General features: G+C 38.0%; 1 protein-coding gene across 1 annotated transcript; it reads left to right on the top strand.

Annotated features, from left to right (window-relative positions):
- Positions 1 to 9,375: 9,375 nt before the first annotated feature.
- On the top strand, positions 9,376 to 12,131 carry LOC112173156 (benzyl alcohol O-benzoyltransferase). Its single transcript, XM_024310731.2, has 2 exons — positions 9,376 to 9,929; positions 11,033 to 12,131. Exons 1-2 carry the CDS (start codon positions 9,483 to 9,485, stop codon positions 11,975 to 11,977), a joined length of 1,392 nt encoding a protein of 463 aa, XP_024166499.1. The 5' UTR covers positions 9,376 to 9,482; the 3' UTR covers positions 11,978 to 12,131.
- The last annotated feature ends 4,688 nt before the right edge of the window (positions 12,132 to 16,819 follow it).

The raw sequence follows: 16,819 nt of genomic DNA, 5'->3' as shown, positions 1-16,819 counted from the left end.
TATGGGGGGGGGGGGGGGGGGGGGGGTGTGTAAAATGTCAAGAATGAGGGAGTATATATAGGGGACGTTGGCCTTGGTCTCCAAGTCTTCATGAATCTTCTATTATTTTCCGAAAGAATTATTTAATAATTCTGCATAGCTTTGCCAATCACGTAGTGCCATGTAAGCCCTGGTGTGTCATCCAACCAATCAAAAAACTCCAAGATGATTCCCTAATATATTCTTGCCGAAATTCCTTGAATATATTCTGATTTTTATCATATAATTCGGCCAAAATACCTTTAGGGTTTCTAGGAATGCATCTGGACTTGTTTTTGAACCTTTTCTTCCTTAAATCTCTCCATGGACTACCTTTAACGTCATCCCTTGATTTTCTCTTGATTTTCATGACAAAATGCAGATTTTATTCCTTATTTTCGTCCAAAATATATTGAGGGGCTTTAGGAACGAATCTGGACTTGTGTTGAGCTTTTTCTTGTTGCACAATCCCTTGAAACTCTCCCTATAATATTTCCAACGTTTTTTCCTTGATTTCTTCTCGATTTTTCACATTATCTTCATGATTTCCCATGGCAAAATCAGATTCAATTCCCAAAAATATCTCCATTACGTCACAAAACCCTAATTCCATGGGCTTTTATGGGCCTTGATCCATTTTGCCGAAAATCCAACTCAAATCCATAAAGTTCTTGGGCCTCGTTGCTTCAACTTCAAGCCTTTTCATCCTCCAACGTCTAGACACATTATTTTTCCATTTCTTTTTCATGGTTGCGTTGGAAACTTGCTTGGTAAGCTCTCCTCCATTTCACAGGGTTTCCTAGTTGGAATAGGAAAGCTTATTTCTTCATTTCTGCTCAATTGTGTGGCCCTTTTCTTCTCATATTCGCTCGTCTTGACGTTCGCAAGCTCCTCTTTCCATTCGTGAGTTCATTTCCACTTTTTAGCTCGGAGGTCCTGAAAATAGAAACTATACTGAAAATAGAAACTTTCTAAAAATGAAAAATAGAAACTTACTAAAAATGAAAAATAGAAACTTTCCTAAACTGAAAATGGAAACTTGCCAGAAATGAGAAATGGAAACTACAAAAATGGAAACTTTCTACAAAAAGGAACTTTCCCAATCAAAGAATGGAAACTTTCCCAAACAGGGATTTTTCAAGGAAATGGCGCAGAAAATGTAGGGAAAAACAGTTAAAACGTCGCATTAAAATGCTCCTATCAAATTCCCCCACACTTAGCTTTTGCTAGTCCCTTAGCAAAATCACAACACAGACACGACTACGACTCAACAAAAATTAAAGACTTGACACATAACAGACTCTATTGCCCTTCAACTATTTGTCTCAACAATCTCTTACTTTCACAACACCAAGATTAGCACTTCACCAAGAATCAATGTTTAGGCATTCGAGAGTTAATTAAAACACATAATTTACATATACACAAGTAGGACTTGGTTGGAACAATGGTGATGGTTTCTGTTAAGCACGTTTCAAACAAGTATGATTCAAATCCTCACAAGGTATATCCACTCTTTCTTCTCTCAGATCATGGCAATGCTTAAAAGCTTATACACTCAAGTATATGTGAAAGATAGCAAGTGTATCACATAATGCAAGAAACGAAAGCACATGTATAATTTTCTTTTAAAGATCTCATGAAAGATATCAACTACTTGCACAGATGGACCCAAGCCATAGGTTCAACTCTTGTAACTCATCTCCACATCAAGGACTGTCCCATCTTAAGGATCAAGAAGGTCTTATCAAAGGTTGTAATGGGGCCATGGCTCAAGGTTTTAAAGAAACGAAGGGTAAGGAATTTAACAAAGTGTTCTAAAAACCTAGCAGAGCTCCTGCAAATGTAGAGAGACTTCTAGAAATCCACCAAGTATGCAAAAACGTCACTATCCCATGGGGGTGTTATAAAAGGGCCAAATGTCTTCATGTTGGACCCAAACTTCACTCTAAACTTCCCTTGACTCTAGTGAGTTGGACAAAGGCCAAATTTTCTGTAGTGGGCCTTCAATTCAAAGTAAACTCCAAATTCACCAAGTATGGGGGACTAAAATCCATAGATATATTTCTCTTTTTCTTTCTTTCTTTTCTTAGCCGTACAATTTTTTTCTTTTTCACTTTATTTTTCTCGGCTTTTTCATACATTTTTCTTTTATGGACAAGTCTACCCCCACACTTGAACTTTCACCTCTTCTCATCCTTCATTATTGACGCCAAAATTTCTTCAAGTAAAGTCTCAATTTAGCTCCACTAAGTTCTTAGAACAAAGGGTAGGGTTATAGCTATACTAAGGTTTAGGTTAAAGATTTTAAGGGTGATGAAAGAAAAGGCTTAATGTAGGCTCAAAGGGGTTTTTCTAAGGGAGTCCCACGACGGGCACAATTAGGGACACAGGTTTATTTGGCAATGGTGGTGATTCCTAGGGTGCCTCTATCCTTTCCAGAATCAGGGCCATGTATTGATAAAAGTCTCAACAAGCACAAGAGTGAATTCTAGCATTCTCTAGTCCATCAAACTTAATCTATGGCAAGCAATCAATCAAATGAAAAAATAATGAGAACATCAAAACATCGCCAAGAAAATAAGAATATATTTTTCACTTCACTCCAAGAAAAAGGGACATGGCTCAAATATCTCACATGGGTTTTTATGAATCAAAACTCATCTTAACATGCTCATATTCTGTACCAAAGTCACGAAATCCATATCCACTACAAGGCACACATTTTTCATATATCTCAATTAACCAAAGAATACCATTTTAAAGTCATCTCAATTTTGTGATTCTCTTTTAGCCATAATTTCAGAGATATAGAATCATCATAGACAGTTGAAAGGGCATCCTATGACTCGAAACAAAATGACAAAAGACAAAGACTCAATAAAAGCAACGAAATTTTTTTGTATTTTTTTTTGACATTTTTCGATTTTTTTGTATTTTTCAATATATATGACTCAAGACAAAAGTATAAATCCCTTCCCCCACACTTAAATATTGCATTGTCCTCAATGTAATCAATCAAAAGCATGCAATGAAACAAATAAGCATATAGGGTAGAGATTTACGAAAATGACTACTAAAATCAAAAGGAAAACATGAAAAGAAAGAGAAATAGGGAAGGAGAAATCAAATCTGCGTGTGTAGACTCCTTCACAGCTACTTCTGAATTGGGTTGCCTCCCAAGCAGCGCTTGAATTTAACGTCTTTCAGCCAGACGGACCTCCACTAAATAAAGTTAGTGACTATACAATAAAAGAAATACAAATTAATGATTTATACAAAAAACGTGACTATTCACTATTAACTTTTTTTTTTTTTTAATTTTTTTTTTTTTTTTTTGTTAGACAAGTATAATGTACATAATTTTACACAGAGACACAAGTACAAAACATCACTATTCACGATGTACTATTCATGAATTGTACAAGTATAAAGAGAAGTATAATATACAAAATTTCCAAAAATAAAAAAGAAAAACGTCACATATATGTCCAAATTTTTAGTTAGGGTGTGACATAGTTAATAAAAGCTTGAATTCCATTATAAGCCCTTAACCAAAGTTTAGACGTGCGGCCTAAGGGCTCGATCCTTAAAACTAGTCGCCCTCCTCAATCTTTTGGTAACTCTTTTTACACAGAGCCAGGTAGCAGAGGAACGATTTTGGCGGAGCTCAGCTCACTTGTTTAGCAGGGGACGAGACCCTTTGCTAGCACTTCTCGTATCCAATCAACCTAGACACCCTATGCTACTAAGGTGCGCCACATGAGAGAGAAAGGTGCAAGACTAATGTTAAAGACAAAGTCCTTCACCTATTCCATTATGGTTAAAAACTCATAATAAAATTCATACTTCCATAAACCTGATTTTTACTATTCACGAAAATTTTATACAATTAAATTTATTTTCTTTTCTTTTATTCACAAGTATTTCAACACTTAGGTACGGGAACAGGGAGTCTCGATGTGCAATGGGACTGAAACAGCTACCCTTCTCAAGACTATGTTTAATCCAATATACCTTAGTGAATCACAACATTTTCGTTTGTTATACATATCATTGATTTCGAATTAAATTTCAAGTGGTAAATCAAGAGAACGTGCGGCCCAAGTATAATCGTCTAGACACAAAGTTCCTTCTACATCCTTTGGGCAACCTTACTGAAATGGCCAGGTAGGGGAGGGCGAACACAAGAGGTAGAATCCATTTTGGCATGAGCTATGCCCATTTGTAAGCACTTCTGGATCCAAACCCGTTATGAACGTTGTCCCCTTCCTAGACACCATCTCACATAGGCTATACTTACTTAGATGAAAAAGGTCCTAGGTGTGAGGACAGTTCAATGAATGTTAATAAAGACCGCCCTCAACCTTAAGGGACCTGAACTAGGTACCAATAAGGGGTTTAGGTCAATATTAATAAACACGACTTCACCTATTCCTCTTTAATTTACAACTCACAATAAAACTCGTATTCAATAACATAAATAACAACCTAAGTATTTAACTAACAATTTTCGAACACAATATGAACAAATATATAGTATTTACGAAAACAACAATATATCCAACAATTATTCACACTTCAACAAGTGATTTTTCAATCCCTGGCAACGGCGCCAAAAATTGATACGCTCAAAGCAAGCATATAATTTAACCCTAGAAATATCATTAGTAGTATAAGCAAGTAGGGATCGTTCTATTCCGGGGATTGAGGGTACACCTGTCAATGTAAGACAATTTAAACAATTAAAATAAAAACAAAGTATAATATTTACACATATAAACACTATTCACGAAATTAGGGGGGTTTTAGGTTTTTTAGTTTCTCGAAAATTAAAAGAATTAAAACTAAGTATAAACAAAAACACAAATACAAGAATGAAATGTAAGAAACAAAGATTAAAACCGATTTTATAAGTGAATTCGAATGAACCCTACATTGTTCTTCCAAGTCATGTGAAAGGAGTTGATCATGTGAAACATTCGAAAGCAAACGATTTCCCATATTTTACTTTTCAATGCTAATTAATCTAAGTGAAAGCACATAAACTAATCCTATCAAACATGTAATCAAGCCCTAGAAAGCTAGTCAATCATGACATGTTCAACGCATTACACACATAGAAAGGCTATCAACTCAAGTGCACAACTTAGTATGAAAAAGTTCATCTATTTGCAATCCTCTTCAATTGAATTCGACCTTTGTCCAAAGCCTTCACTACTTTCTATTCAAGTTACACAAAACAAAAAGTTGATTTCATGTTCTTAAATCTAGCACCATTCATATCAAAACCCTAAGTGTTTCGAACCACATAAGATTAAAATACAAAAGTTATCTATAAAGCAAATTCAATCAAACAATCACACATAAGCAACTTTGGAATCACAACATAGAATTCGAAATCCTTTATTCAATCATAAAATTTCAGAATATAAACCTTGTTCAAACATCAATGTCAACTAGAACAATTCCAACGAAATCAAACAAGATTACAAAGAAAGAGGTTGAATTACACCGTGAGATGGAGATGGGGATGAAAGGTCAAACGTATGGAGTCTTGAATCTCGAAAGCAAGCTTCAAGGTGGAGAATGGATGATGATGCTCACGGCTCCTTCTTCTTCTTCTTCTTCCTTGCTTGAAACGTTGAATGCACTAGAGGATGGAGAGAGCTTTCGCGTAGAGAGAATTTCTGAATTATGGGGGGGGGGGGGGGGGGGGGGGGTGTGTAAAATGTCAAGAATGAGGGAGTATATATAGGGGACGTTGGCCTTGGTCTCCAAGTCTTCATGAATCTTCTATTATTTTCCGAAAGAATTATTTAATAATTCTGCATAGCTTTGCCAATCACGTAGTGCCATGTAAGCCCTGGTGTGTCATCCAACCAATCAAAAAACTCCAAGATGATTCCCTAATATATTCTTGCCGAAATTCCTTGAATATATTCTGATTTTTATCATATAATTCGGCCAAAATACCTTTAGGGTTTCTAGGAATGCATCTGGACTTGTTTTTGAACCTTTTCTTCCTTAAATCTCTCCATGGACTACCTTTAACGTCATCCCTTGATTTTCTCTTGATTTTCATGACAAAATGCAGATTTTATTCCTTATTTTCGTCCAAAATATATTGAGGGGCTTTAGGAACGAATCTGGACTTGTGTTGAGCTTTTTCTTGTTGCACAATCCCTTGAAACTCTCCCTATAATATTTCCAACGTTTTTTCCTTGATTTCTTCTCGATTTTTCACATTATCTTCATGATTTCCCATGGCAAAATCAGATTCAATTCCCAAAAATATCTCCATTACGTCACAAAACCCTAATTCCATGGGCTTTTATGGGCCTTGATCCATTTTGCCGAAAATCCAACTCAAATCCATAAAGTTCTTGGGCCTCGTTGCTTCAACTTCAAGCCTTTTCATCCTCCAACGTCTAGACACATTATTTTTCCATTTCTTTTTCATGGTTGCGTTGGAAACTTGCTTGGTAAGCTCTCCTCCATTTCACAGGGTTTCCTAGTTGGAATAGGAAAGCTTATTTCTTCATTTCTGCTCAATTGTGTGGCCCTTTTCTTCTCATATTCGCTCGTCTTGACGTTCGCAAGCTCCTCTTTCCATTCGTGAGTTCATTTCCACTTTTTAGCTCGGAGGTCCTGAAAATAGAAACTATACTGAAAATAGAAACTTTCTAAAAATGAAAAATAGAAACTTACTAAAAATGAAAAATAGAAACTTTCCTAAACTGAAAATGGAAACTTGCCAGAAATGAGAAATGGAAACTACAAAAATGGAAACTTTCTACAAAAAGGAACTTTCCCAATCAAAGAATGGAAACTTTCCCAAACAGGGATTTTTCAAGGAAATGGCGCAGAAAATGTAGGGAAAAACAGTTAAAACGTCGCATTAAAATGCTCCTATCAATACACACACACACACATATAATTTCATTAATAGAAAATGTTGATCTACTATAGAAATAACTCATTTTCATTCATTTATGGCTGATTGGTGGTCACAAAGTGGATGTTCTGTACCAAACATACAGAGAATTGCTATGCGTATTTTAGCACAAACAGCTTCTTCTTCTGCGTGTGAGAGAAATTGGAGTACATTCACTATTATTCATACCAAGCAAAGGAAACATTTGGCATATCAAAAGTTGGAAAAGCTTGTATACTGCTACTACAACATGGAGCTGCGGCTGCGAGACAGACAGGAAATGAATAATGTGGTCAATGAAAACAACTATATAGATCTACTTCATGTTGTAAGTGAGCTGCTTGATAATGGCATTGATCCACTTCATGATTAGATTATGTCTGCACACCTCGATGATGAAACTGGAAGACCTCTTCCACAAGTTGTAGAAACTGCAACTAATGCTGGAATCAACATAAAGGGGTCTTATCTGAAGAAGTTAAAAATCCAGAAGAAAATTCATATAGAGATGATGCGTGGGGTGGTACAGCAACTCCATATAGTTTTGATGATGGTGGAGAGGGTGGAAACGGAACAGCTGGTGGAGGTGAAAGATATGAATATGGACAATCTTCTATGGGTGGAGGATTAAACCAACTTACATGTGAAGGTAATTTTGATCATACCACCCAAGATGAAGACCACAAAGTGAGAACAGCTGAAGAGAAGACCTGATATGGGAGGAGGACTAGAAATGCAACTGATGATCAAAGTACCCCATCTGATGTTTCTTCAATTGCCTTAAGTTTTGACTCTATCAGTTTAGGCACAGAGCACAGTGGGAACTTAAATGAATCTCATGAAGGCAACAATCAATTTGGCTATGACGCTTATGGATAAGTATATGATCAGTCATCCAATTGGATTCATCCTTATTATCCCTTTATAGGGGAAACAATTGGCAGCTCTAAAGAGATCTATAACTATCATGTTCATCACTACAATTCGTACTATATGGATCATATGTCTTGGTCTGATTATTAAATTTTTGTAGACCAGCGAGCGGCTTTTCAACCACTTAGAGTTTCTTTTTAGATGTAGATGACGTTGCAATTCATATGTATTTATATGTAATTATAATAAATTGACTATTTCAAAAATGATATATTTTCTCCTATATTCCCGATATTTTTAATATATCGATTTTTCAAAATTCTAATAGATATGAAGATACCGATATTTACAACCTGATCTAATATTTACAACCTGATCTAATAAGTTGCTGGTTTTTCCTCCGTACGTTGCGCTCCATGATCATAGCTGTCCCCACTGGAGAAAGAATCTTTAGTTCTTTTTTGGCAAAAAGAATCTTTAGTTCGGCAAGTGATTTTAATGAATGATTTTAATTACTCCTGAGGAGAAAGTGGGTGGCAACAACCCTACTCATGTCCAAGCACAATCTTATCAAAGAGTTCGTCATAAAAAAGAATCTTATCTAAGAGTTAAAGTCGTGAATCGGACTGGTCAAGCCACATAAAAAAGGCAAACAAATTATCAAAGCAAAAAGTGAGGTCAGTGAAGATCAAACAACATTTCGTGATCAAGGTTTTAATTTAGTCATCAAAATTGGTCTTTTTAGACTCGATATTTTACGATAACGTACCCCTTTCATTCAAAGTCTGTACCCTTTCATTCAAAGTCAATTTGAGTGTGTAAAAATGGGTCAGAAAGGAAGGTCATATTTTCTCACTCAGTAACGAGATTCTGGTATGTTCAACATCCCATAAATTCGAACACCTTCTATTTACCTGGACATCAGAAGGCAAGTGCACGCCTCCTGCTAGTAGCTTGGATTTATAGATTTTTTGTACAGCCAGACTATCTTAAAATGTACAACCTTCCATATCCATCACTGGTTGAATTTATTTACTGGCCGGTTGTACCCCAAACTGGTTAAAACAAGACCCAAACTAACTACAGTCCGACCCGTTATTAGGTCCAGCTCCGGCCTAGACCCATGATACATGCCCGGGAAAATCAGACAGTACGTTGTGTAAAATTCTCCGTAAGTACAGCTCTCATATAAAAAATACATCAGCATCACCATGCAGTTTTTATCATATTTTAGCCTATGATTAAGTTAGTTGGAACATTGTTTAACGAAGACTTCCATTATCAGAGTATAGTCCACTCTATCAAGTCTTTCTTTTAATTACTTTTCTTTTGATTGACGCTGATCCATTCCCATTACATTATGCGCGCAAGTCATTCCAAACATAGCAGCCACGAAATACACAGTGCAACTTCATAGCCACCCACCCCCACCCACACCATGGGAAATTGAACATGTAAATGCAAAAAGAAAAAGTGAAAAAACAGCAAGGCCCGGCACCAAGGCCACCCATTCTCTCCCCTCAATGATTATAAATAATCTCTCCCCTCAATGATTATACTGCAACAATAACAACATTAGCCACAAGCTGACTAGTTAGGGGAGCAACTATATCTCTCTAATAACAGAAAAAGAAAAAACTCAAGGTGAGAGAACATGGCATCCCCTCCTACCTCCCTAGTGTTCAAAGTGCAAAGACGGCAGCCGGAGCTGGTTTCACCTGCTAAACCCACACCGCGAGAGCTGAAACATCTTTCTGATATCGATGATCAAGAAGGTCTTCGATTTCAGATTCCCGTCATACAGTTTTACCGTTATGATCCCTCTATGAAAGGAAAGGACTGCGTGAAAGTGATTCGAGAGGCGATATCACAAACACTAGTGTTTTACTACCCTTTTGCTGGTAGGCTTAGAGAGGGGCCTGGCCGTAAGCTTATGGTGGACTGTACCGGCGAGGGTATTCTCTTCATTGAGGCCAATGCTGATGTTACGCTCCGCCAATTTGGTGATGCTCTTCAACCTCCCTTCCCTTGCTTGGAGGAGCTTCTCTATAATGTTCCTGGATCCGATGGGGTTCTTAATTGCCCACTCTTGCTGATTCAGGTAAACCATTAATCATCCATCATACTCGTACGTAGTATAACTATTTACTTGATTTCCTTAAATTAGTTTAACTAACATGTTTAATCCAAGGTCCTCAATTCTAAGCATGATTGTTGCATGCAGTTAATTAACTTCTAAATTTCTTGTGTACGTTAAACATGCAGTTAATTAGTTTCAAGTTCTTCTGCAGTAAATTAACTTCTCTGTACTGCTGGACTATATTTTACTGCCGCTAAACGAGTAACATGCTCATGTTCCCAAAAAAAAAAAAAAAAACAACAACTAACATGCTTTGTACCAGAAAAGAAAGAAATGAAAAAGACGTTGCATGCTTTGTACCACCAAAAGAAGAAAATGGTGTGTCTATTTCCACCCTATTAAATATTTTGTTCACCTTATAACAAAATTTTTTCTTTAAAATCTCAAAATTGTCCTTAACAACAATTATTAACAGAAAACAATGAAAAAGAGAAATCAATTTTGTTTTAATTAAAACTTTACCAAATAGACTTCCTAATTATGAATTATCATAACAGCTTTCTATACAAAAAAAATAATAATTATCATCTTAGCTTCTTCATCGCTAGCCGACCAAACAAATAATTAGACGAAATTTTCAAGCTATAGCAACAAGTGAAAAGCATTGTTGGTTAGTATTTTTTTATTCTATTTCATGTGACTCGTATTTGATTCTATTCATAATAGTTTATGAAGGGAGAAGATAGAGAACAGGGAAAAAAAAGAGTAAAAAAAAAAACTAGAAGGCATGGGGTTGATGGTGTGCTAATTTTCTTTTTCTTTTTCCTTTTCCGATTTCATATTTTCAATGGTAAAATCTTTTTTTCTTTTTAAAATTATTTGAGGGTGAAATTGGACAATTGTAGGGTGAACAAAATATTTATTAGGGTGGAAAAATACAGGAGGCTAACATGCAAGACAAGGATACCTAATATTTTTGTATCAATAAAAACACCTAAAATTTACCATGAACAAGACTACATAACTATGCAGGTCAAAGATTCCAAGACTGTAGCATGTAGAGCAATAAGTATATTATTATTTCGATAATATTATCCCACTTTAATTGGTAATCAACTTGACAGGTGACTCGCCTCAAGTGCGGCGGTTTCATCTTTGCCTTGCGTCTTAACCACACCATGAGTGACGCAGCCGGGCTCGTGCAATTCATGACGGCCGTGGGAGAGGTAGCGCGTGGCGCGCGTGTCCCCTCCATCTTACCAGTTTGGGGAAGGGAGGCATTCAAAGCTCGTGATCCACCACGCATGACATGCACCCATCACGAGTACGATGATGTGCCAGATATCCATGGCACTCTTATCCCACTTGATGACATGGCTCACCGGTCGTTTTTCTTCAGGCCTACTGAGATATCCGCCATTCGTAGATTCCTCCCGGACCACCTCCGCAAGTGTTCTACATTTGAGATCCTCACGGCGGCTCTCTGGCGGTGCCGTACTATAGCCCTTCAGCCTAAAGACCCAGAACAGGAGGTCCGTGTGCTCTGCATTGTTAATGCACGTTCCAAGATAGTAAACCCTCCATTACCGACTGGTTTTTATGGCAATGCCTTTGCATTTCCTGTGGCACTCACATCTGCGGCCAAGCTTTGCCAGAACCCGCTCGGCTTTGCACTGGAGTTGGTGAAGTCCGCGAAGGCTGATGTGACCCAGGAGTACATGCGCTCGCTGGCAGATCTCATGGTCAACAGGGGCCGGCCTCATTTCACCGTGGTTGGTACATACCTCGTCTCAGATGTGACTCGTGCCGGGTTCGGAGATGTGGACTTTGGCTGGGGCAAGGCAGCTTATGGTGGTCCAGCAAAAGGTGGGGTGGGTGCTATACCTGGGGTGGCCAGCTTTTACATACCGTTCCGGGACAATAATGGCGAGGATGGAATTGTGGTGCCGGTTTGTTTACCAGCTCCGGCTATGGATAGGTTTGTGAAAGAAATTGATGGTATGCTGAAAGCGAAGGCCATTGACTTGCCTCCTCAGACGTCCACTTCTTTTATTAAATGTGCCCTGTGATGGTCTTCTTTTTATTAAATTAATGTGCCCTGGTATGAACGTTCAAAATAATCTTGTGGTTTGTTCAACATGCTTTGTGCGCAAACAATTGGCAAATGTACTGTATAATTTAATAACAAGCCAAAAAGATTATTATATTTGTAATACTACGTTGGAGGTTGTTGTGACATTTTAATATTTTGTATTTATTTTTAATCTATTTTGGGTATATATTTATTTTGTTGTTGTGACGATAACTAAATTTATATTGGGATTTCATATTTAAATTGGCAAATTATCAAAAAACGGAGATCTCTCTCTCTCTCTAGAAAACTATAAAGTCGACCTTCGATTGCAAGATGGTTTTCTCGTCCGACGGCGCCCTGACATTCGGGTTGGCTTCCAGCCTCGCCGACGTTAGCAAGCTGCTGCCGGACGAGATGATTGATAGTATTGTCCGGGGATCCCATGGATAGGTGCTTTGACTCGAGGTTTGCAGAGTGGTGTTGGTAGCAGATTCATGTGGATGTCGCTGCGGCGCGGTAGCTGTGTTGCATAGGTTCGGTAGGCCTCGTCGACGGCGTTGGAAGGTGCTAAAGATGGCGGCATGGGTCGTGGATGCTGGATCGAGTGGTGTAGCTTCGTGGCGGCATGGGTCGAGTTGGCATGGTCCTGCGGCTTTGTGGCGGCGAAGTCAGGTGGAGCTGCATCAGAGCAGTAATATGGCTTCCAGGCGGGTTTGACATTACCTTCTGGGCCAGCAATCCTGCTGGGCCTTGAGTTTGGGCTTCTGTTCTTTGGGCTGCTGGTCTTTAAATTTGGACTAGGCTTCGGCCCTTGGTCCAACCCTATGTTTTTAGTTTTTTTTTTGTCTAATTACAATAACTTTCCTTGTATTAGGAACTTAGATATCTGGCGCCTCCAGCATAATATCAGTAGAGGATCCCCGCTACCTCTAGGTATTTGATTGTATAATGAGCAGGTCTATTTCCATGTATCACTGTGGGTACTACCATTATCTTCTTGTCAGTCTATAAATGGCAGCGGAATGGTATGTAACGGCATATTCTAGCTTGTAATAAATATATTATTTCGCCTCATGAGCTTGATTAAAAAAAAGAGGGGGGGGGAATTATCTACAAGTTGTTCAGAAATATAAATTTATAGAAATCAAAAACGAATAAAGAACATTTAATCAGTCCCGAAATGATTTAAAATCTAGAAAAGAAACGTACGTAATTAATGTTCTTCTATCCCTAATTCAAACTTGTACTCCTTCCTATCGCCATAGCTTATAGCTTATAACTTACGGTTACCGTACAACTTTTTTGAACCTTCTTCATATTATGAATGGAACAACTTTTACAACGAGTTATATTGATCAAAGCAATTAATACATAGAAAAGTATGACATGTACTTTAGGAACTTGAGTGGATCATATTTTAAGACAAATTATACTAAGCTCGCTTTAAAGCGAGCCTTAGATTAATAGAAAAAATCTCATCACACAAGACAAAATTAATAACTCACCGACTACACAATTATGATACGAAAAAATATAGGTACTTCTTAAGAAGCTCATAGAAGTAATCCTAATAGACCTAGACTTGTTAGAATGCCTAGACTAGAATTTGAAAAGAGCCAACTCCTATCCTCTAGGGTTAAAGTTAGTAGGCTCCACTAGGTACTATAGTTTTTGTAATGCAAGCCTAGTTATAAACCCTAACAATCTTATGCCTAGCCTGTTGCAGCACAATTTTGTCAAGGTTGTTGACTCAATCACTTGCACATAAGAGAAAATACAATCGAAACCCTTGGGTAAGAGAGGACAGGTGTGATACCGGCCAAGGGAGCTTCAACGGTCAAGTCAGTTTGTGTATTTAGGGTTTGTGTGTACGGAATGTAATACCCCGGAAATTAGTTATTAATTTTGGATTTCTTTCCGGATTTTATTATGTTGGTTGTTGTGCGAATAGTTGTTTCATTGTCAGGACCCACCCCGGAATTACCCTCCTAACTCCTAGGTGGACCTGCGGGACCCACTTTTCGAGAAAATTCGACAGAACCTCCCCTAAAAATGGGCAACCCTAAACCTGCTGAAAACACTCCTCAATATAATTTAAGTTCTACGCTTGAAGCCGCCCTGCTTCCTAGCAACAATCCAAAAATTCTCCAAATAAAAACATCGAACTTCACAACCAAAACATCTTAAACAAATACAACCCAGCAACTCAATCGTTCAACAACCTCCCAAAATAAACCACTCTCTTACACACATAATTATACAAATGTATAAATCCACTCTCAACAAGTATTCAGAGCAATCTAAGGAACAGACTCGGAATATAATACAATAAGTAGGTTAATCAATAACCTACTGAGAATGGATGACAAAGGTGGTACTAGCCTCCGCTCCTATGCCGGTCCGCAGCACTGTGATCTGGGCAATTTAAACCAAAGGGCCCAGGGGGAAAGTACATAAAAACGTTAGAGTGAGTGGACAAAATAAATAAGTATAAATGAAGATAAATTTATACTTTCCCACAAGTTTACAATATAAAGTCTCGATGCATGCAACGTTTATAAAACGTATTTCCTTAAGTTCACATCTCGTGCAAAACATTCCAGCCCCGCTGGATAAAATAAACCGGACTAGCCCCGCTAGTCAAATCATATTAAAATATGGGGAAGAACTTTCACCATACGAAAGAAGGGAGCCTTATTGGCTCGGGTCGGAGTGTCCCACACTCTTGAGCATCCCATGCTCTCCTCTACTCACCTACGAACACATAGTAAGTAGGGAGGAGTAATAATAGGCTAGCCAGTAATATAATATATAAATAACGACCCTAGGTATGGCGGTTTAAAAACCGTTAAATCCTTAAAGCTTCCCCAAGTCCCACGTATAAAGGACATACGGGTACGATTCCCAACCGTACTCTGATTTTCGTAAAAAGCCGTATAAATTAACAGCGTGTCCCACACGCTAAAGAAATAAATAAATCAACAACGAGGCATTCCCAATGCCAAAATCGTTATCAATAAATAATCATAGAGATTTATTTCAAACGAACTCCATTTATAATTAAAGTCTCAACCGATATGAATCATAATCACTTCATGGAAAATAATATTTAGAAGTAACTCCATAAGATAAATCATAATTATCTTTATATGCTCGGAAAAATACGTTAATAAAATAAAACAGGCTTTAATAAATAAATGCATGCATCACTTATTTAAAACAAACGTCCACTCACAAAGTACGGCTAAGCTTGCCGTCGATCCAAATCCTCCTCGAGGAAATCCTCCTCTCGTCCTGTACAATATAACGTTCGTAACTTTAATTTCGGGATGGAAAACTAAATTGGATTAATTAAAATCAACCCTAATATCAACTTTAATTTCCCAATTTCTCCCAATCTTCTTCAATAATATTATCTCCTTAATATATAGGCTCAAAGGCCAAACCGAGGAAATCCGATGGATGGATTCCTCATAATTCGATTTACAAATTCACCAATTTTCTTGATCAACCATCAAAATTTATATTCAATTCAACTCCAAATCCATTTCCAAGCTTCGATTAATTAACTATGCGTAAAATTGATCCAATACATGTTCAACAGTCAAAATTCCCGGCCAAAACCCTGTCTCACGCGCCACCTACAGTGGCGGTGCGTGGGTTTCACGTGCCGGTGGCCAACCTCCACCTCCGGCCACCAAATTCCAGGTACAACACCTACTCAACACACTGATTCCACTTCATAACTACAACAATTCCAAATAACAACTAGAAACAGTCGAAATCAATCAATGAACACAAACCCAGAAAAATCAAGAACCCTAATTCAATCCGGCCTCTACACTTCAAATCGTGTTACAAGGCCATAGGGGAAATGATCAGTGGCAAAAACCAAACCTTCGATGAAGAGATGGGGACCGGAGGTGGCCGGAATCGCCGGAAATCGGCAAAAGTCCAAAACTGCAGCCGGAGGAGGTTTTGCTTCGATCCGTGGTTTTCCGGCCAAATCGTGGAAAACCAAGGATGCAGGGGTGCTCAGAGGGAGGAGGCGATCCTGGGATGACCGGTGGCACGCCTTGGGGTGGCCGGAATCGCCGGCAATCGGAAGAGGAAGGAAAATCGCCGAACCGGAGGAAGAGAGAGCTCGGGGGGAGGAGAGAGAAAGGGGAAGGGTGGGTTTCCGGAAATGGAAACCTACCCTAGGTAACTTTCTATTTTAATCAAAAATTACCGTGAACAGTAACTTTACAATTTCGGTCATAACTCTCGCATACGAAGTCCGATTTTTACGAACCACATATGCACGCGCTCGGTTTAACGTCCCCTACAACTTTCGTGAAGAACATTTTCTCAAATTTTGACCCGAATAAAAAGTCAACTTTTAGGGCCACTAAAATATCCATAACGGTTCAAAATTGAAAATATTTAACAATTACCGTCCAACACGAAAGTAAATCGTAATTCCTAGGTTCGGGACGTAACATTCATGGTGAAGTAAAAGTGTTTCGGACGAATAATTACTCAAAATGTTTTATTTTCGAGGGGTCAAAGGGTTGACTTTTATTCGTTGGGTTTCTCTAAAAATTTCATTCATAAAAGTCGTACAGTGTGTCGATACGAGTTCGTGGACATATAGAACACAGAAATTGGAGATCGTATGAAGAAGTTATGCGCGACGGAAGTTATTTTCATTTTTGTAAATTTTAGTATAAATAGGATTTTTCAGAAAATATTTCATAATTTCATTTTTAGGAAATTTTACTGATTTTTCCTGAAGATTTCTCTCTCATAGTCGAGCCAGTCCTGCATGCAAATTTGGCGACCCGACACGGCCTTA

The sequence above is a fragment of the Rosa chinensis genome, chromosome 6 (genome assembly GCF_002994745.2).
Source record: "Rosa chinensis cultivar Old Blush chromosome 6, RchiOBHm-V2, whole genome shotgun sequence".
NCBI classification, from domain to species: domain Eukaryota; kingdom Viridiplantae; phylum Streptophyta; class Magnoliopsida; order Rosales; family Rosaceae; genus Rosa; species Rosa chinensis.
The sequence above is the reverse complement of the archived record's forward strand: the minus strand, read 5'-3'. Positions and strand labels throughout refer to the sequence as shown.

Bases quoted from the DNA above. Each gene is read 5' to 3' on its own strand.
- LOC112173156 (XM_024310731.2), top strand. From the start codon at position 9,483: ATGGCATCCCCTCCTACCTCCCTAGTGTTCAAAGTGCAAAGACGGCAG. The intron at 9,930-11,032 runs GTAAACCATTAA...TCAACTTGACAG, and splicing joins GCCCACTCTTGCTGATTCAG to GTGACTCGCCTCAAGTGCGG.